Genomic DNA, 23200 nt, shown 5'->3' with positions numbered 1-23200 from the left:
CTCTTAAAGCAAAACAAAGCACCCTGAAACCTTTCATATACAGTGTGTCAGCTTTAGAAACTGTGGTCTCCTTCGTAAACTATACCAGTTCCTCATGATGAATCTTTCAACAAGTGCTGAGTCTTTCTCCACAAAAGAAATATCTGCTCCCTAAAATCATCACCTTTTTAATCCCAAAGGTTCACATTCTCACAGCCTTGGATACTTGATACTTTCAAGGCCCATCTTAAACACCAAAATGAAGCTTCAAATTCAACACTGCTTTCATCCTCGGTGATTCCAAATCACAGTTAAATAAAAAGCCTGGCTCTTCTCTTTCAATCAATGTAATTCCCTAAGAGTTCAACCCTCAAAACATTCACATAAAATATTAGCTTTATATATTTAAAAGAGATAAACTGAATCATCAAGGTGATCAATCAATTTTCAATTACATTTGGCATCTGGAGAAGATGATGGTGCATGTTCTTACAACTGACATTAGTCATCAAATGAGGGGCTTCACACCGCAAGGATTCCACAACGCCCCCACCCCACCCCACCCCTGGCTATGTAAATCAGCACCATGTATCACCAATAAAAGTAATATTTTTTCTTTTAATAGCAATCCACCTAGATATCCCACATTGTTACAATTTAAAATGAACACACATAGGGGTATTTTAAATGCTCCATTTAAAGCCAAATAGATGGCCACAATTACCTAAAGATCTGCAATTAAACAGATTCATAAAAAATACATTTTTAAAAGGATTTATATAGAGGATACCAATGAAAATACACAATGTGTGTATGTATATACCTATAAATAGACCTCTCTCTTTTTTAGTTCACTTTTAAAATTTTTAGCATGGGCTATAAAGTTTAGAGTAGAACTCTTAGCACTCAGATTTAACTGATAATGACCCTTTCTTTATGCTCTTAAAACAAATGGCTAAAACAAATATTCCAAAGCACAAATTTTAGCATGAAATTCAGTTCACACATTATTTTATACTGGATACTTACTACATCAAACTTCTGAGTGATGTTCCCCTGGACATCAAGTAAATAAACCTTGCCATAATGTGTGCCCAGTGCCAAGAACTGTAAGAAGAACAGAGGGGTAGAGGGGTCATTTTCTTAATGGACCATCCATACAATTAGCAATTAAACCATCTGCAAAGTCAAGACACTTAATGCGTAAGTGATCTGCAATGCCGTGGAAGATACACATTCCTTCGAGAAGGCTTGTTTCCAGCTTCAGGGAAACCGCAGAACAGGGCCTACTTTATTGTGATCGTGCAAGCTAGCTGTCAGAATGACTCATGAGGACCCACGTCTGCTGACAACTGACTGCATGGTGCGCATGCAGTCTGTACACAGTGCCTGATGGACTGAGGCAGCAAATTAAAAGGTATTTGTGAAAGCACGCTCAACCTATGGTTAACTCAACGTCTGAAGAGAATGATTAAGAAACTCCCCTTCATTTACGGCAAATGTGTAAATCTATGCTATCATTTAAGTTCAACAAACACACACACAGACATGCACACACAACAAAGTATTCTTGTGTAGAAAGGAAAATCCATGCCACATTGAGAGACGCAAAAACTCTGATGCATTTATACTATCATCATTAGAACACCTCACTCAAAGTAAGATATTGTCAATGTTCATTTTCGAATGCAAAAAAGAAAAAAAATCCTTTTCTGTCACACAAATAACTGCTGAGATACATATTCATAGTATGACACAAAACACTAGAGCATAACTCCCAGGGCTACTTAATTCTTTGAACTAACCCTAAAGAAACGAGAAGAAACTTTAGGAACTACCTGAAATAAGACATGAGGCTTCTCTTGCCTTTTATTTCTCTAAGAGGTCCTCAAAGAGTTCCAAATTCTCTGTATTTCATTGCACGTGAACCTGCCTCATCGCAACCTAGAACAAAATGCTCAGATTTACAGGCACTACTGAACGTTTTCAGTCAAGCAGCACCATCTTGAAAAAATAACCTTACGGAAAGTCAAGATTTAAAAGGATTTCTTGAAATGGAATTGCTGAAAAAGAAATTTCAGATCAGGTGCTTAAAATATGAAGCCACATTAAAGAGTCACAAAAAGGAAAAGAAAGGGTTCATTAGAAATTCAGCCCCTGCAATGCCTTTCACTACTGCAAGGTTGCCTTTTTTCAGAAAGAAAAAAAAAAAAAGTCCCCCGGGTAAAAAATCAATACTGGTTAATAAAACATCAGGTGTGCAGACATAACTAGGTGTGACGATTCCGCTGCACAGGCCTGCCTGAATGCACCAGGTGCCAGGCCGATTACTCATCCAGGGCAGACAGCGGGCCTGGTGAAAACAGGATGCCGGGGCCCTGCAAAGAGAAGGGGAAAGAGGGAACTCTGTGGGGAGAGCAGCCTGAATATTTAAACCAAACAGGGCTGTTTCCTCCCAAGCAAAAGAACATTCTAATCAGAAATAGAGGGCTCAGAGGAGTGTGATTTTTTTCTCTGTAGCGACACTCCAGCAATATCTGAAGAGAAAAACACCACATAATACTAGCTACGAACAAACAAAACTTCATTCTGGGGCATCTGTGGTCCAAGAATGGGTTTTAAAGCACACTACACCCAAGTGCTCGATGGTATTGACTATCTTCATAAATACTGTATTTATTGATAGTTTGCTAAAAACTAAGGGGCTTGGATCCTTAAAATATTTTAATACTGGGTCACTCTCTGATACCTCTTTGAAGGCTATTCTTGAACTTCCAATTATATTTTATCAAAATTTTAAAGGTTCCATGCAGAGTACTTTATCCAAATAGGAATTCTTTCCCCCGTCTTTTTTCTCAAAATCACTAATTTCTTTCGTTTAATGTTTAAGATAGGAAATATAAAAGAATTATTTTAATGTTACAGTTTCAACCTAAAACTATAATTACTTTAGCAGATCTCTGGGGGAAAAATGGACCGGTTTTTATGACAAGCTACTTTTTGCTTAGAAAAACATCTCATCCTTTGGATTAGACAAACTACTGTTGCTTTCTTTTAGAAAGAAATAACTATGGGCTCTTAAAACAATCAAATTTGATATGGTAATTGTATAGTTCTCTAAAAATTTAAACATTAAAAGCTATTAATGAGTCATACTTTCATTTGCTAGTGATTTTGACTATTTGAAATACAGGTTAAAAAAATGCATAAATGGCCACAAATCACAAACAATATAAATCTTTTAAATATGATCCTCCTTCCAGACATGAAAAGCTTTGCACTTTTGTAACTATTGAAGATTTTTTTTTCCTTTTAACCTAAGAGAACTTAAAATCCAGCATGGACAAAGAATAAACTTAATTAGCTCCTTTCAGATTTAAACACAGAAACCTGACTCAGAAACTATCATTTGGGCATCCGATCCTTCTGAAGCATCCACTAACATAACTGCTTTCACTTTGAATAATTAGACTTTTTGTTAAGTAAACAAATAGAAGAAATAAGCAGTCTTTCGGACACTACAAAACAAACAAGCAGCAGCACGTTTCAAGTGTGGTCAGCTGTATAATAATATTTATGTTTCGCCTAGTGTTTCTCGGTATTCAGAGTACTAGAGCAGGGAGTCCCTACAATTACACATGAGGAAATAAGTTCTGAGAGTCGATGTGACTTCCCCAGAGACAGTCAATGAACAGCAGAGCTAGAATAGGAATTACCCTCAACTGGATCAGAAACCTGGTAAGTAGAGACATGGGCCTCAGATCAAGAGTGCATGTACTCAGGACTTCCCTAGCAGTCCAGTAGTTAAGACTGAACCTTTCAATGCTGGAGGTGTGGGTTTGACACCTGGTCAGGGAGTTAAGATCGCGCATGCCTTGGGGTCAAAAAACCGAAACATAAAACAGAAGCAGTACTGTAACAAATTCCATAAACACTTTAAAGAATGGTCCATATTAAAAAAAAAATAGGGTGCATATTCTCAAACTTAGTCTGATTACAGTTCCCACTGTCAGGCTCCTTGGCAAGTTGGATTAAGTACGGTGTCAATGAAACATGATCTCTGGAGAGGAACTTTGTTTTCCTTTTCATCCATTTTGTGGTTTATTCAGCACACATACACAAAACACCTACAATATGCTTAGACAATAAGCAAGCATGACTTAAAATGATGAAGGTTCAATAACAGACATAAAAAATTGATTAAAATTAAAGAGCATCCTTAAAATGCAAGTACAACTGACTCTTGAACAATATGGTTTGAACAGGGAGGATCCACTTATACACAGATTTTTTTCAACAGTAGATAGTTGGTCTTTAGACAGTGGTAGACGGGAGCAGGTGTCGGGGCACCAACCCTTCCTGCAGTTGAGAATCCGCATATAACTTACAGTCGGTCCTGGATATCCACGGTTCCTTCAGATCAAGGGTTCCACAACCTCAGACTCAACCAACCAGGGACTGTGTAGTACTTCAGTATTTACTATTTGGAAAAAAATATCTGTGTATAAGTGGACCTGAACCAGTCTAAACCCATGTTGTTCAAGGGTCAACTCTGAAGGAGAAGCTAGACAGCAGACACCAAGGCAGAGAGGGAAGGCCTGTGGTAAAGACCGTTTGCGGCAGCAAGGATACAATTTGCACAAAGGCGTGTGGTCACAGAAAAAGCAAGACCAAGTCAAAAAATTACAAGTAGTTTTATATGGTAGAAGCATCCAGGGGAGGAGGCAGGTACTGAGACTGACAAGGTTGGTTAATAGAAGGCTTCTGAATAATTATGGAAGGATGAAAGGTAGCAAAGTTGGGGGGGGCGGGTAGGCGGGGATGTCCAAATCATGAAGACATGAGGAAGCCAATACAGAATTCCAGGATGGAGGAATAGACAATCACATCTGAATTCCTGGAATATTATTTCAGTAGAAAATGTTATAAATGGATTAGGATGAAATCAAATCTGAAGGAAAACAGATTGATTCACGGCACTTTCATTAGTTCAGAGGGGAAATGACGAATGCCTGAACTAAAAGCTCCTTGGCTCAGGACGGGCGTGGATTCAAGCAGGTGACTTCGGACTAGAATTCAGGCAGAAGAGATGTTGTACGAAGAGCCTGTGGTTGCTGCCAGAGCATGACACTTGTGGCAGGAAAGTGTTCAGACTTCAGGCCAATTACACAAGGAGGCAAGATCTCAGAGGGCCATCAATACCACTTGAAGGAGCTCAGACCTTAGCAGATGAGGAAAACCAGACCTGAGTTGCAGAACTGATATTTTCCACAGAGCATTCTGGCAACTAGGTGGCAAAAGAGTTAAAAGCAAATAAAATAATAATAATAATGAATAAGAGGTACACGAGTATAGGGAGGAGAAGTGGAAGACCTCAGCAAGGGCAGGGATGGTGAGAAAACCAGCAGGACTTAGGGAATGACTGGGTGGAAACGGAGAGTCAGCTTTGCCTTAGGTGCTGCCACCAAATGGGGCAGAGAAACTAAAAGAACAAATGCAAGGGAAGGAAGAGGAAAAAAAAAAATGAGTTCACTATGGACATGGTGAGTTACACGCAAAAATAGAACCGAAGGTACAGCTGTGTAAGCGGCCATTAAATAAACAAGCACACTAATCTAGGGAGGGTCAGGGGGGAAGTGGCCACAGATATCATGAAATTAAACCAAGAAAAGTAAATATTTAGAAAACAAGTGACCAATGGACCAAATCTTGGGAGTGGAAACAGTGACAGACTTTATTTTGGGGGGCTCCAAAATCACTGCAGATGGTGACTGCAGCCATGAAATTAAAAGACACTTGTTTCTTAGAAGGAAAGATACAACCAACCTAGACAGCATATTAAAAAGCAAAGACGTTATTTGCCAACAAAGGTCTGTCTAGTCAAAGCTATGGTTTTTCCAGTCCAGCCATGGGAGAGCTGGACTATAAAGAAAGCTGAGTGCTGAAGAATTGATGCTTTTAAACTGTGGTGTTGGAAAAGACCTTTGAGAGTCCCTTGGACTGCAAGGAGATCAGTCCTGAATGTTCATTGGAAGGACTGATGTTGAAGCTGAAACTCCAATACTTTGGCCACCTGATGCAAAGAACTGACTCATTGGAAAAGACCCTGATGCTGGGAAAGATTGAAGGCAGGAGTAGAAGGGGATGACAGAGGATGAGATGGTTGGATGGCATCACTGACTCAATGGACATGAATTTGAGTAAACTCTGGGAATTGGTGACGGACACGGAGGCCTGGAGTGCTGCAATCCACGGGGTCGAAAAGAGTCAGACATGACTGAGCAACTGAACTGAACTAAGAAACAACAGTTAGAATCCAGACTTGGAATGACGGACTGGTTCCAAATAGGAAAAGGAGTATGTCAAGCCTATATACTGTCACCCTGTTTATTTAACTTATACGCAGAGTACATCATGAGAAATGCTGGGCTGGATGAAGCACAAGATGAAATCAAGACTGCAGGGAGAAATATCAATAAGCTAAGATATGCAGATGATACCACCCTAATAGCAGAAAGTGAAGAGGAACTAAAGGGTCTCTTGATGAAAGTGAAAGAGGAGAGTGAAAAAGCTGTCTTGAAACTCAGCATTCAAAATATGAAGATCATGGCATATTGTTTCATCAGTCCATGGCAAATAGATGGGGAAACAATGGAAACAGTGACAGACTTTATTTTCTTAGGCTCCAAAATCACTGCAGATGGTAACTGTAGCCAGTAAATTAAAAGGCACTGGCTTCCTGGAAGAAAAGCTATGACAAACCTCAACAGTGTATTAAAAAGCAGAGACATTACTTTGCTGACAAAGGTCCATCTGGTCAAAGCTATGGCTTTTCCAGTAGTCATGTACGGATGTGAGAGTTCGACCATAAAGAAAGCTGAGCGCCAAAGAATTGATGCTTTTGAACTGTGGTGTTGGAGAAGAATCTTGTGGGTCCCTTGGACTGAAAGGATATCCAACCAGTCAATCCTAAAGGCAATCAGTCCTGAATATTCACTGGAAGGACTGATGTTGAAGCTGAAGCTCCAATACTTTGGCCCCCTGACGTGAAGAGCTGACTCATTGGAAAAGACCCTGATGCTGAGCAAGACTGAAGGCAGGAGAAGGGGACGACAGAGGATGAGATGGTTGGATAGTGTCACTGACTCGATGAAGGTGAGTTTGACCAAGCTCTGGGAGCTCTGATGGATAGGGAAGCCTGGTGTGCTGCAGTCCATGAGGTCGCAAAGAATCAGACACGAAAGAGCGACTGAACTCAGCTGAACTGATCCCCAGTTCATCAATCACAGCCTTATCATGGTGAAGGGACTTGAGTAACTTAATGAAGCTATGAACCACACTATGCAGGGCCACAGAAGATGGATGGGTCATAGGGAAGAGTTCTGACAGAGCGTGCTCCACTGGAAGAGGAAATCACAACCCACCCCAGTATTCTTGCTGCAAGAACCCCATGAACAGCATGAAAAAGCAAAAAGATATGACAATGGAAGATGAGCCCCCCAGCCTTTGTGTGGATCACAACAAATTGTGGAAAATTCTTCAAGAGATGGGAATACCAGACCATCACACCTGCCTGAGAAACCTGTATGTGGATCAAGAAGCAACAGTTAGAATGGACATGGAACAATGGACTGGTTCAAACTCGGAAAGGAGTATGTCAAGGTTCTATATTGTCACCCTGCTTATTTAACTCATATGCAAGGTACACCATGCAAAATGCCGGGCTGAAGAATCACAAGCTGCAATCAAGATTGCTGGGAGAAATATCAGTAACCTCAGATATGCATATGATACCACTCTAATGACAGAAAGTGAAGAGGAACTAAGGAGCCTCTTGATGAGGGTGAAAAGACCAGATTGAAAAGCAGGCTTAAAACTCAACATTCAAAAATCTAAGATCACAGCATCCAATCCCATCACTTCATGGCAAACAGAAGGGGAAAAAGTGGAAGCGGTGACGTATTTTACTTTCCTAGGCCCCAAAGTAACTGCAGATGGTGACTGCAGCCATGAAATTAAAAGACACTTGTTCTTTTGAAGGGAAGTTATGACAAACCTAGACAGCGTATTAAAAAGCAAAGACATCACTTTGATGAAAAAGGTCTGTATAATCAAAGTTACGGTTTTGCCAGTAGTCATGTATGGATATGAGAGCTGGACCATAAAGAAGGACGTGGCCTAATCACTAATTCGTGTCCAACCCTTGCAAATCAATGGACTGTAGCCCACCAGGCTCCTCTGTCCATGGAATTTTCCAGGCAAGAATACTGGAGTAGGTTGCCATTTCCTTCTCCACAGGATCTTCTAGAGGTGGATTCTTTATTGACTGAGCTACCAGCTCCCAAGAATTGATGCTTTTGAACTGTGGTGCTGAAGAAGACTCTTCAGAGTCTTTTGAACAACAAGGAGATCAAACCAGTCAATACAAAGGAAATCAACCCTGAATATTCTTCACTGTATAGTGAATACTCTTTACTGAAAGTCCTTCACTGGAAGAACTGGGATGCTGAATCTGAAGCACCAATACTTTGGCCATCTGATGTGAAGAGCACACTCATTGGGAAAAAGATCCTGATGCTGGGAAAGACTGAAGACAAAAGGAAAAGGGGGTGGCAGAGGATGAGATGGTTAGAGAGCATCACTGACTCAATGGACCTGAATTTGAGCAAACTCTGGGAGACAGTAAAGGACAGAGGAGCCTGGCTTGCTACAGTCCATGGGGTCGCAAAAAGTCATACATGACTCAGTGACTGCACAACAAAAGCATGAAATATCAAAAATGGGCTCATTTACAGAATCAGAAAGTAGATCAGTGGTTACATGGGGCTAGAGTTGTCTGTTCCATGATTCAGCATGGATCACTAGGAGAGAAGGGATGAAATGAAGTGAATGACAGATGTGGCCAAAAAGGACCATAAGCGGGAGGGGAAGGATGAGCTGGGCAAACAGCCAGAAACTGAGGCTGATCATGCTGGATAGCTTCCATTCTCTTAAAGAAATAGAAATGACATCATCGTCTGAGTGAAGGGATGGTGGCCGAAAAGGCGGATTGGGGACGAAGGAGCTGAAGATGGACAAATAAATACCAGCCCTTTAAGGGGCATGTACACCTCGCACGCAAGGTGTACCAGCACATGGCAGGTGACCTTGTTCTTAAAGCACTGACTTTAAGCTGAGAGCTTAGCTGGGGCAGTGGGGCTGAGGCGGGTGGTGGGGGTGCATCCTTGAGAGCAGGGCCATTAGAGAATTGAATCTGCTGGTAAACTTAAGTTAGAATGGCTGACCACTTGACAGAGACAGAAAAGAAGAAGAATGGATTAGAGATCAGGGCTCCATCAAGTCACAAAACAGGGTTAGTGGGAAGATGAACACAAAAGCTTGAAGGATAAAAAGATTAAGAATGTTGCCCAAAATATCTTCAAGTTCCAGGGACAGACATAAAGCCTCCAGAATGTGGCCTTAAGGGTAGAGAGATGAAAAGGGCTGAAGGAGAGGGTTCTGGAAAAACGAGACAGAAAACACAGGTCCTGTTGGCATGCTGAAAGCAGGAATCTATTTACAAGAGAATGAAATCTGTAATAAAGGGGAACTGGGTAGAGGCAAGGAGATAGATGAGGCAATACTGCTAGAAAGAAGGGGATAAACCAGGAGGTGGATCAGAGCCCGGTGCCCGCCTTCAGTGGAGGTACCAAGGCTCACTCGTACAGCTCATGGGGAAAAGGGAGCAATGATGAGAATGCCTTGCTTCTAATATTCCAATTATGTCCTGGATTGTTCTGGTCTATAATGGGATAAGGGTCCTGTATAGTACTTAGTCTGGACTTAAAAAGTTGGTGGGGGGCTTTTCTATAATGAAGACTGAGATGTGGAATATATTTATTCATTCATATAATACATAAAAAATCATCTGGGGCCTTTCTATTGATTCCTAAGGCCTCCAATGTAATCTCTTCTACTCTTACAAAAGCAATGAGCTCCAGAATATTTCTCATCTCAACATTTTCCTGCTCTACCATGTAAGATCTGAGGAATTAAGTACCAGAGTTTCTGAGAATCACTTGCTACAGATCTTTCACAACCATCATCCTCTTCTATTTGATACACTATGGTGTATCAACTATTTGTTACAGTGTGGTGATACTCTATTTGATACATGGATGGTGTGTGTGTGTACAAATACATCGATATAATATCTCTGGTTGTTGTTTCAGTTTTTCACTGGTGAGAAAGAAGAGAGGAAGAGTGGCAGGGAGACACAATTACTGTGAAACACCACCACCCAAAGCACCAGACCTCAAAGTATAAGCAAACATACAACAGAAACGAGTTACAGAAGCATCCTCTACAGGCCACCATACCTTGTCATGGACCGTCATGCAGCTAGCAGCATCCTTCTGAAGGATTTCAGTTACCCCATTGGAGAGCCTTTCATACTTCAGTTTGGGCTCCTCTTCACTCTCTTCTTCCTGCACGGAAAACAGAGATGGCAGCCCTCAAGGACATATTTGAAAGAGTCAAAGACTCAAAACACACTCTGTAAGGTGGAACCAGAGGTGGTTCCCTCAATGACTGTCAACAACCACAACTACAGTGCTAAGGGTTAAGATTCTCATGTTTCATTTTTCCAACTGGCCTATCAACTGCTACAACTTCAATGGCAGAATAAATCTGAAAGCTGGAAAGAGGACTACATGTACCTTCTGTTGACAGTAATCAACTTCAGCATATCAAAAAAATACAAAACTGTCTGTCCCACTATTCGGACAAAAGCCAATAAAAGGTGCATAGACAAAATACTTGTCAATGTGCCCTCATGGACATAAAACACAGCAATGAGACAGGAATACAATAAACTTCCAAAAGACTAGAATTCTGTATTTCAAGATTGCAAGAATTTTTGTCAGATTTGAGAATATCCCATTTTACTTAGAAAAATTATAAAAATTAAAATGAAAGAAAATCAGAAATTTTATATAAAGCCAAGTATATACTTACTCTTCAGATAAAAATATTTTAATATTAATTTTAAGTAACTGAGAAACCATGAGTGGATATTATTACTTAGTTTATGTTACAATATGCACTGTTGACTCTCATCTGAATAAACCTACTTATACATTAAAATGTTCTTAATCTTCTATACATGTTATTACTAACTTTAGATGTTCAATTTTACTGTTGATATAGCATCATAAGACATGCTTAATCTTCAGAGTTACAAAGTTCGGAATCTAGATTGTCTATAAAGGCCAGGAATTAATAAATCAAGATTACTTATAAAAATTATGACAATGATTCAGAAAAATATTTATTTTACTGCATCAATATACAATGAGAAGGAAATATGCATATAGTGATAACTGTGGTAGAATAAAACTGGCCAAAAGAGTAGTCCACAAAAACAGTTTACTCATCATTTCCTTCAAAAATAATTGTGTGGTCGTCACCTTCCAGCTAACATTTGGGTAGTTTGAGGTACATCAACCGTCCCACCCAGAATACCTAGGAATGTTTAATGAAATATAGAGCAATATCAGTCTAAAGCATCAATTAAAGCGCTACCGAGGCAGTCTGAACTAGAAGTGTGATTCCAAGGTGGTGGAGAAACTACGGAGAGGCCAGCTGGCATTCTATAGTCATTTTCTTCCTGGAGACATTTATCAACAGGAGGCTGAGACTCTGCCTAGATAGATGGCCACGCTTGGAAGTGTGGAAAACAGCAAACCTTCTGGGCTTTCTTGGTGGCTCAGATAGTAAAGAATCTGCCTGCAATGCAGGAGACCTAGGTTCAAGCCCTGGGTCAGGAAGATCCCACTCCAGTATTCTTGCCTTCAGAATTCCATGGATAGAAGAGCCTGGCGGGCTGCAGTCCATGGGGTTGTAAAGAGTCTGATAAGATCGGGTGACTAACACTTTCACTTTCTGGTACTTATGGGGACTAGAGGCTTGATGGGTGGAAGAGAGAGGCAAAGAAGGGAGTTTGTTACACAGCCACTTTTCCCCAAAAGAAAACTGCTAATTTCCAAAACTACATAAAGCAGGAGACAAAAACGCTTGCCTCAAAAATGCAAACTCACTGCCTTGACATGTTAGGAAGAAAATTAGATGAGGTCCTGGTGAACACCAAAGCCTCTCATCTGGGACTCCTGGTCCCCAGGACACAAACACAAAGAGCTTCCCAAAACTTCTGTCTATAGCTTTGCCTCAGTTTACTCCCTGCCTGGAGTAAGGTACACAACCCCAACCTATCTGTCCAGTAAGGGAAAGGGTGGCTCCTTAGAGAAAGAATACTATTGGGCTTCTACAATTCTTCACGTACAGTACTAAGAATTCAATTAAAAAAAACTACCAGGTGTGCCACAAGACAGGACCAAATGACTAAACATCAAGGAGAAAAAAACTGTGTTAAACAAAACAAAAACACAGACCCCTGGATGACCTAGATACTGGATTTAGCAGAAAAGGACCTTAATGTAATTATGTTAATTATTATAAAGTATGTTTTTTTAAAAAGATGAATGAAATACATAAAAAGATTTCAACACAAAACTTCAATCTGTAAAAAAAAAAAATCAAAAGATAGTTTTAGAACTGAAAAATATAACTGAAATTAAGAACTCAATATTATAGTTCAACAGAAGATTAGCAAAGCAGAAGACAGGATTAGTAAAATGGAAAACAGGTCAAAAGATATCCAAAGGGAAGCTCAGGGAAGGAAAATGGACGGAAAATACAGAAAAATTATGTGCGATTTCTCGGACACAGTGAAAAGGATCTAACATTTTTCAATATAGTCCCACAAGGATAAGGAAAATAGAAAAATGGGAAGGAGGAGGGATAGGAAGACTACTTACAGAGGTAACAACTGAGAATTTTCCAAAACTCATAAGACATCAACCCATAAGATCAAGAAACTTTGCAAACTGAAGCAACATAAGTATGAAGAAAATCACATCTAGGCACATCAGAGTAAAAAGAAAATTACATAAAAGAAAAATGACTTGTAGACTGTTAAGTACTGGACTTCTTAAAGATTATAATACTGATCAACAATCACACACAGACTATGAACTCAGATGCCTACAGAAATCTTTATCCTTGGGGCAAAGACCTACTTCACATGGAAAGGCGCTCATTTCTAGATAAACTGAAAGAATGAGATATGTCAACCATTATGCTATAGACTTAACACTAGATATCCCATTTCATCCTGACTTAAAAAAAAAAAAAAAGATTATGGTGAGTTAAATATCATTATCCCATTTTACAGATATTTCAGTAAAAACTAATGATCAGAAATTTTAGGTAATGTCATTAAGATACACAGTGGATAGAAAGCAAAGCTAAAATTCAAATTCAGTTATGAATGCTCTAACATCAATGCCTCATTTAATATACTACCCCAAACTCCTAGGAAAATTATACTACAAATCACAATAGACACCTCCAAGATTTTTATGCCTACAAAAAACTACAACTGTGATCAACAGGAAACGTGTCAGATGTCTTTATTTAGCAGGTACATTAGTTACAGATAGATGGATATTATTCCAACATTTACTGACTTAATACAACAATACTGCTGTTTAGTCACTAAGTCATGGTCTGACTCTTTTGTGACCCCATAGACTATAGGTCTGCCAGGCTCCTCTGTCTGTGGGCTTTCCTAGGCAAGAATACTAGAGTGGGTTACCATTTCCTTCTCCAGGGGATCTTCCTGACCCAGGGATCAAACCTCTGTCTCCTGCACTGGCAGGTTCTTTACCACTGAACCACTTGGGAAGCCCTAAAACAACAGTAAATCTGTGCTATTTAATGGAGTTCCAGTGGGTAAACAATATACAAGTGGCTTCACTGGGTGCCTGAGATTCAAGATCTCTTCTGGGGTTGAAGGCAAGGTGTGAGCTGGGCATCTGAAGACCTGACTGGGGTTAGAGTAATGATTTCCCAGATGGCTCACTCAAATGGGTGGCAAGTTGGCGCTGGGTGTTGACAAGAGGCTTCAGTCGCTGTTCTTCTGGACTTCTCCAAAGGGCTGCATCAATGTCCTTAGGATATGGCAAAGGAGACTTCCCCCACAGTGAGTGGTGCAAGAGAATGCACAGTGGAAGCCCTAAGGTTATATACGACCTAGCTTCAGAGGTCACATGCTGTCGCTGCCACAGTATTCCTGTATGTTGATCATACAGACCAACCATGATTCAATGGGAGGGGAGGACATGAAGGCAGGAATAATAAGAGGTGAGAATCACCGGGGGGCATCATGCAGACTAGCTACAAGAGGAGTAATAAAATTTTAAGAGCAATAAACCTAGTTTAATAAAAAAATCAATATTCCATGTCTACTGATGAACTGTCTTAAATTTTCTTCTCCAAGTATACACAAACTACTAGTTGTTTATTTAGTAAAAGGGTGGTAAAACCAGAGATGGTCTACCTACTAACTTTTTAAGAATAACTCCAAGAACTAAAAGCCACAGAAGGAAGTAGTATGTGCATGGTTCCTAAAAGCCCTACCTTTCTTTAAAAACGAACTAACAATAATCACCTCAACCCAATGAGTTGTTGCATGTCCAAATAGGATCTGTTGTTAAAATATCAAATAGCTAATTAACCCAGTCTTAAAAAAAATCTAGAAATAGGAAAATTACAAAAAGCAACTAATAAACACTTCTACTTATATATCTAATACAAGCGAGAAAGAGAAATCATTACAAAGTTAACACTAAATGTAGCCAAGGCATGATGTGTGCATTCTGAAGTAAATGTGTTAAATACAAATTGAATCCTGAATGTTAGTCTTTATAATAAGATGCCACATGTTGTTCAAGTCTGGACATCAAATGTGCATCCAATGTGAAAAGTTAATTCTAGCCTCTGGACTATTTTGCATAAAAGCACTCAACCACGGACCATTAGATAACGTTACTGTAAATAAGGTTTGCCTGTCTTATTCATAAGTGGAAACTAAATAATTTCTCTCACATAAGTATACAAAAATAAATACTTTCACAGCACAGCTCACTGAAGCATTCGTGCTAGGCTTCAAAAACCATAAATAAAATGAAAACTCCAATATTAGGCACTTGATGTAGCATTTCACGCTTTTCTGACAGGTATCTTTTATGTTAAGTTAAAAGCAGGCTAAAGGTGAATTTTTTAAGGTGTTTTCTGCCTGCTGTAAACAAAGAAAATGGAAAGTGATTCAAAAATACAATTCGCAGAGGTTATTCTACTGCTGCAGACTTTATATCACATTTTAAATAAAAAACATTTTAAAAATCAGGTAGATTTAATATAGAGTTTCACTGTAAAAAAAAAATTAAACAGAAAAAAAAGACTTTCATGCAATTTGAACTTCCACAGAAAACAACTCAGTGTTAATAAAAATCAAATCAATAATTTTTGTTAAATTTTAATAATCTTGCAAGCCTACAAATAAAACCATCAATAGTCTGAGTTGAGATGACAGTTAACTGCGTTTCTATGACAACCCAGAGGCACAGTACAAGTCCTGACTTGCAGTTAAGTGAAGGTATGAACAGAGTGACATTTACTCATACAAGAAAATCTGAAGCTTTTCTTTAAAAAGAATCAATTCTCAAATAACATGGACTTTCACTAATTGGATAACACTTTTAATTAAAGACAAGTCCTTTAGATCATCCTGTAGGATTCTAAAACATCTGAAAATAAATTTCTTATCATGGTCATTTTTACTGAGTTTTGAACCGAAAGTGAAAAAGTCGCTTTTGGGACAACAGACTAAGGTAATTACAGATTTCTGTCTCAAGAACTATTTAACAGTTTGTTACTAACACCACAGAGTCAATGTACATAGAGAAAATCCCATCACCTAACTTAGAATTATATAACCAACAAGAATATCATACTTTTCATCTGATAATTTAAATTTTCTGTACAAGAAAAAACTGGCATTTATAACCAATTTTTCATCCTGCTTTAACACTAACCACATCTTTCACACATCAGTATATTTTATGTACAATGTGACAGTCTAAATGAAGACCCGAATTTTACTTAAAAAAAAAAAAAAATGTGTCATATGAATTCAGCGGTTAACAGAAAGATCATTATATTTTCTACAGCTTTTATGAATCTAGAACTCAAAATTTTATTTCTGGTTATCAGTTCTTTGTTAAAATACAGTTTTGTCTTGTTCCGGTTTTTATTTTTTTTCCTTTTCCCACAAAACAATAGTAGATATACAAGAAGGGTGAGATGTTATGTTTACAAAATCCAAGTTAAGCCAGTGACAAATATCACCAGTGGAGTGCTCCTAGACAATTTATAATCTCACTCTATGGAGATCCCTTCATCTCAGCTAGACTCACCAATGAGAAAGACCTCAGCTGAACCTCTAGGATTTTTAATAAGATGAATGGGTGCGTTGATCTCTTGTCATCGACTACATCTGACCAGGGGCAAATTCCTTTTAATAAATATCCAATGTTTTAAAGCTAGATAAAATAGGGAACACTAACATCCTCAAAAACAAAACAAAATTCTCATTGTCTAAAAAAAAGAGCAGCTTGAACTTCCACAGGAAAAAACCAAGTGTTAATAAAAAGCAAATCAATCATCAGCTATTGGTCTGAAGGTATAAAGGCTTTCCTCCTCTAGAACATTTTCTCGAGAATTATAATCACCATAATTGAAATTATACTGTAAGTCAATCAAAACACATAATTTGAGGTCTCAAAAAATACAACTAACCAATTTTTAAGAAATAGAACTCTGCACGACAACAGGAGTTGTATCAACTTTTTACCAACAATTAATATAGAGTCAAGAAATATATATGTTATCATGCAAATACATTTATTTGAAACTGTAATGTCACCAATAAAGGACATCTCCACCTATGTCATATCATCTTAAACTTTTCTACAAAAAGAGATTTATGATGAGAAAAACTGTACAAAAAAAGAATAACTAAGATTCAAAACTTATCGAGAAATAAGGACTTTTATTGATTTTGTATTTGTGCCCTTCCCAAATGAATGCCACCTCCTTAAAAGGGCAAGTGCAACTATTAACTATTATAGGTTATAGCGCCATTACAAAAGGACGATTTTATTTACACAAAAAGATGACTGTCTGGTAGGAAAGCTGGTTTCATATATCCTTCTAAAATGTCAAAACATATCAAGAAAACTACATAAACAAGCCAAGAGAGTAACTTCTAGTTTCCATTTATAACACAAGGTATTACAGCTGCCTCAATGACCAAACTTTTTAAGAAAGTGACATGGAGATAATGGAATTCATCTACAATAAAACAACTGTGGTCAAAGCTCCCACGATGCCTTTCCATCAGACTGGTGACAGACAAGCAATTACACTCTTATATGAATGCAAATAATGCTGTTAAAGTTTTTTACTTTCAAGCAATACTGCTATTACTGAAAACATTAATCAAAAACAAGTAGCTAAAATTAGGAGCTCATAAATGTATTCTAGATGATATAGGTCTACTTTTTCATATAGATAGAAAATTTCAATGAGCCTACTCATAGGTATATACTATATTTAAAAGCTTAAAATACATATGGTTAAATAAGTGGTTCTCAACCGGAGGTAATGTTGTTCCCCCAGTTCACTCACTTGGCAATGTCTGCGGACATTTTTGTTGTCACAACTGAGTTGGCGGAGAAGATGCTATTAATATCTAGTGGGTAGAGGGCAGGGACGAAGCTAAACATTATATAATGGATGAGACAATTTTCCAAAACAAAAAATTTTCCCTCCCCAAATGCCAATAGTGCCAAGGTCAAGAAACCCCAGGTTAAACAAATTTCACAAGATTAAATATTACACCGACCTTAAAATCTGTTTTCAAAGACGATTTGATAACAAAGGGGAAGGTTCTCAAAATGTCTTACTAGGTGAATAAGTAGGTCATAAAAACCTGCTTTGCACGATCCAAATGTTACTAAAGAAATGCATATACACACGTGGGAGGTAGATGAGAAAAACAAACATCATGGTCATCCTCCTAAGCTTTTTCTTCACATACAGACTGGGAGTGATAACAGGACTTCCATCGCAGCATTGCTGTGACCATTACAGAAGGCAGCAATTAAAAATCACTACTGAGATGGGACTTCCCTGGCAGTCCAGTGGTTAAGACTCTGCACGTTCAATGCAAGGAGTGTGAGTTCGATCTCTGGTTGGGGAACTAAGATCCAGCATACTGCATCAGGCAGCCAAAAAGTTAAAAAAAAAAAAAATTACCATGGCTACTGCCAATTTTTTTAAATTTTCTAAAATAAATAATTATTTCATTATAGAATTACTGTATTTGATACATTTTCAAGCCATTATTCAACATTCTTTCAAAAACTTTACATCTACTAAACTAAGACTTATCTCTCAAAACCACTCTCCTTCCCCTGTCAATACTTTGCCTACGGAAGTGAGAAAAAGTTGAGCCTCTAATAATTGAAGAGGTCTACTTAAGATTCACAAGATATGCAGTCTTCATAAACCCTGGTCTCTCCTTTGCCCTGTAGTATCAGAATTTCATGTTCAATTCAAGGAGGAAAAAAAAAAATAAGGTGAAGGTTTCCATGCCCTAAGCCACATACCATAAACAGGATCGACTCCCATCATTTATTTTATATTGGGAAAGCGATAAGAATATAGAGAGTGGGGGGGGGGCTGGGGAATGAGAAAAGCAAATAAGCTTTTCATTTCCTTCCAGCCATATGGAATAACCTGACCAATCTTCAAGATATGCCATTCAGGTGGACAATTTCCGCCACTAAATCCAACATAACCCTCTTTTTCTTTCTTCCCGATATCCCTTGGTGATCACAAGATCCTTAGAAGCAGGGTTTAGGCCTATTCGTTGTTCTGAACTTCACCTAACAAAACTGTGGGTACCTAACAAAGACCAGTGAAAACACAAGTACATCGTAACAGCAGACAGAGTTTAGTGAGAAGCTTTTCAGAGACATTCTCATTTAAATTTCCACACAAGAAAATCCAAATCGTACCACAGCAGGGAATAGGAGAGATTACCTAAATTATGTACAATATTATGTAAAATATTTACAGACACAGCTGGGGGAGGGGGTAGGCAGGGGAAGGTACCAAAGAGAGGGAAACAGTAGCAAATAGGAGCAGCAGCCACAGAGGTCCCACAAATTCAATTTTCATGAAAAACTTAACACTGATTTATAATTTACAGGTTTACTGTTACATTAAAAAGTGCCACAAGTTTTGAGATTATGTTTGTTGGCAAGGAGATTAAATACCTCTCAAGCATCTTTCCTTATCCCTGGTGCAAAGAAACACCTGGCTAGCTACTCCCACACAAGCCTCTGACAGCTTTTCAAAAATTTCCATGAAGAAACAGATACAGATAAACTCCCCAAATAGCAATAAAAAATTAAGATAAGCCATTACCAAAATTAAGGAAAAGCTGATACATATGGTGAGTATGAATTTGAACTAATGACACATCTTGGCTTGTTTTCATGAAAACTTAACCTGAACAAAATGCACAAAGATGCTTTAGGCTCTCCCACCAAAGCTCAGTGGACATGAGTTTGAGCCAACTCAGGGAGATAGTGAAGGACAGGGAAGCCTGACATGCTGCAGTCCGTGGGGTCATAAAAAGTTGGACATGACTGAGTGACTGAACAACAACCACCAAAGCTTCATGCTCGTGACTCAGAGCCTATCCCACTCGACAGAGCAGATACCTGCCTCCCCCATTAGGGGCTGTTTTTTTCTAGACCGTGACTGCAGTTTTTGCCCACTGTTTCTCCACATCTGCACCTTCAACCCTGGCTACCATCGATTTCCACCTCCCTCCTACAGGCAGAGACTGTAAGATGCTGACACCTGAACAGCGCATTCCTGGAGGTTTGAGAGTCCCAGCTTTAAGCACTACAGGACCGAAAAAACACTGGTAGCAGGGAGGTGAGAATTTCAGGCAACCAGAGAACACAAATAAAGGTAAAAGCAAAGATGCATTAAAAAAACAGAAAACTAAATAGTTAATAAGTCCAAAGTCTGCGTGTGCATGCTTAGTCACTAAGTCGTGTCTGACTCTGTGACTCTGTGGTCTGTAGCCCACCAGGTATCTCTGTCCATGGGATTTCCCAGTTAAGAATACTAGAGTGGGTTGCCATTTCCTCCTCCAGGGGATCTTCCCGACTCAGGGATCAAACCCACCTCTCCTGCACTGCAGGTGGATTCTTTATTGCTAAGCCAGCAGGGAAGCATAACTGTAATATCAAAACTCTTGAAGAAAAGTTTTGAAGGGAAAAAAAAGGAAAAAAAAGAAAATAGTTCAGTTATCTGAGGCATGAATGTAAATGTAAAAATGTAAAGCAGAATATCATAAAGCAAACCCTATGAAAATAAAAACAAAAATAAACAAAAGGGACTTAATGAAACTTTAAAGCTTTTGCACAGCAAAGGAAACCATAAACAAAACAAAAAGACAACCTTCAAAATGGGAGAAATATTTACAAATGAAGCAACTGACAGGGGATTAATTTCCATAAAATACAAAGAGCTCATGCAGCTCAATATAAAAAAGGAAACAACCCAATTAAAAAATAGACGTAACCTAAAGAAGACATACAGATGGCCAACAAACACATGAAAAGATGTTCAGCATGGCTAATTATTAGAGAAAAATGCAAATGAAGACAATAAGGTACCACCTCATACCCATGAGAATGGCTATCATCAAAAATTCTACAAACAATAAATGTATGGAGAAAGGGAACTCGGCTACACTGTTGGTGGGAATGTAAACTGATACAACCACTATGGAGAAAAGTATGAAGGTTCCTTAAAATACTAAGTATAGAACTATCATCTGATCCAGCAAACTCATAGCTGTCCATACATCTGGAGAAAACCATAATTCAGAAAGATACACACACCCCAATGTTCACTTCAGCACTGTTTACAATAGCCAGCCATGGAAGCAACCTAAATGTCCATCAACTGAGGAATGGATAGAGAGGATATGGTACATATACACAATGGACTATTACTTGGCCCTAAAAAAGGAACAAAATTGTACCATTTACACAGATTTGGACGGACCTAGAGAATGTCATACAGAGTGAAGTCAAAAAGAGAAAAATACTGTGTATTAGTGGAAATATGTGCAACCTAGAAAAATGGTATAGATGAACTTATTTGCAAAACATAAATAGAGACACAGACATAGAGAACAAACATATTGATACCAAGGGGGAGACGGAAGTGGGATGGCTCAGGAGACTGGGGTGGACATATTAATACACACACTTCTCCACGTAAAATAGATAACTAATGAGACCCTAATGTACCTATACAGGGAACTCAATTCAATGCTCTGTGGTAACCTAAACGCGAAGGAAATTAAAGAAAAAGGATATATGTATATGTGTGGCTGATTCACTTTGCTGCACAGCAGAAACCAACACAACATTGTAAAGCAATTATACTCCAATTTTTTTCCTTAAAGCAAACTCTATATATATTAATAGAAAACTTGGTGGTGGGTGGGCCTCACCAAATCAGTTGAAGGCATAAATAAACCCTCTCACTGAGTAAAAACATTCTTCCTAATTGCCTTCCAAGTGAGTGACTTTTTTCTTGTCTTAGGATTTGAACTGAAACATTGGCTCTTTCTGAGTGTCCCACTTGCTGACTCACCCTGAAGGTCTTGGGACTTGCCAGATCCATAATCACACATGTCAGTTCCTTACAATAAATCTTTTTCTCTCTCTCTTTCTGATCCTATTGGTCTCTCTCAGATCCTCCTGAATTCTCTCAAATTTCTCCCTCTTTTCTCCCATACCCTCCCCAGTTCCTGTTGGTCCTAAACATAGCCCATTGGTTCTGTTTCTTTAGAGAACCCTGTCTTGCCAAGACAGAGAGAGCTGGCCTGGCCTGTAGATATGCCTCAAGGGCACTTTACAAAGGCTCAGAAGACTCATGGCACAAACTCCCACTATGACACATATTTTTCAAGGAGGTATTCAAATAGAAAGCAAAAAATCTAGGAGATGTTGTAAGAGATGAAAAAGAAGGATGATCAAAAAAATCTTGGTAGAGATTTCCCTGGAGGTCCAGTTAGTAAGATCCTGCATTTCCAATGCAGGGGGTATGGGTTCAATCCCTGATCAGGGAGCTAAGATCCCACATGCTCTGTAGTGCAGCCAAGGGGAAAAAAAAAAAATCTTGGTAAAGTTCACTAATGTTCAGTTCAGTTTCAGTTCAGTCGCTCAGTCATGTACGACTCTTTGAGACCCCATGAGCCGCAGCACACCAGGCCTCCCTGTCCATCACCAACTCCTGGAGTCCACTCAAACTCATGTCCATTGAGTCGGTGATGCCATCCAGCCATCTCATCCTCTGTCATCCCCTTCTCCTCCTGCCTTCAATCTTTCCCAGCATCGGGGTCTTTTCCAATGAGTCAGCTCTTCACATCAGGTGACCAAAGTATTGGAGTTTCAGCTTCAATATCAGTCCTTCCAATGAACACCCCGGACTGATCTCCTTTAGGATGGACTGGTTGGATCTCCTTGCAGTCCAAGGGACTCTCAAGAGTCTTCTCCAACACACAGTTCAAAAGCATCAATTCTTCGGCACTCAGCTTTCTTTATAGTCCAACTCTCACATCCATACATCACTAATGTTACTTGTTAACAAAGGATAGGGGAAGAAAGGAAAGAAATCATTTAAAAACCTACTGGACTTCATAATCAAGTGACCAATCACAAAATAAGTCAAAATACAGTTTTCTTATGCCAATTCCACCATGCACAGTCCTAGAGTACTGGGCAACTTAGTTAAAACCTCAGTTACTTCATCTTTCATGAAAGGAGGAGAATATGTACCTTATAGAATTGCTGTAAGAATCAAACGTATTAAATGTATGCAAAGTACAGTATCAGGTATGTATCCAGTGAATGTCAGTTATATTACCAATATTTGTAGTATAGCCCCCAAATTTAAACTATATAATTCATATCCTCTCTTTTGAGTTTATTTCCAGATATAAAACTGAACAAACATGTCTTTTTTTTTTAACTTTAAACTTTTTATTTTGTATTAGGGTATAGTTGATTAACAATGTAGTGGCAGTTGCAGATGAATGGTGAAGGGACTCAGTCACACATATACATGTCTCCATTCTTCCCCAAATCCCCCTCCCATCCAGGCTGGCACATACCACTGA

The 23200-nt window shown here is 38.8% G+C and overlaps 1 protein-coding gene across 1 annotated transcript in view; it reads right to left on the bottom strand.

The window, feature by feature from the left end:
- VPS41 (VPS41 subunit of HOPS complex) overlaps positions 1 to 23200 on the bottom strand; it is a 194578-nt gene that overhangs the window by 142325 nt on the left and 29053 nt on the right. Inside the window, exons 3-4 of the mRNA XM_019958983.2 lie at positions 10338 to 10445; positions 1009 to 1086 (exon numbers count right to left, since the gene is read on the bottom strand). Of these exons, the coding sequence (XP_019814542.1) occupies positions 1009 to 1086; positions 10338 to 10445 (186 nt within the window). The remainder of the gene's footprint in view (positions 1 to 1008; positions 1087 to 10337; positions 10446 to 23200) is intronic.

This window comes from Bos indicus, chromosome 4 (assembly GCF_029378745.1).
Source record: "Bos indicus isolate NIAB-ARS_2022 breed Sahiwal x Tharparkar chromosome 4, NIAB-ARS_B.indTharparkar_mat_pri_1.0, whole genome shotgun sequence".
Lineage (NCBI taxonomy): Eukaryota > Metazoa > Chordata > Mammalia > Artiodactyla > Bovidae > Bos > Bos indicus.
Note: the sequence above shows the minus strand (reverse complement) of the source record. Positions and strands in the feature narration are given on the sequence as shown.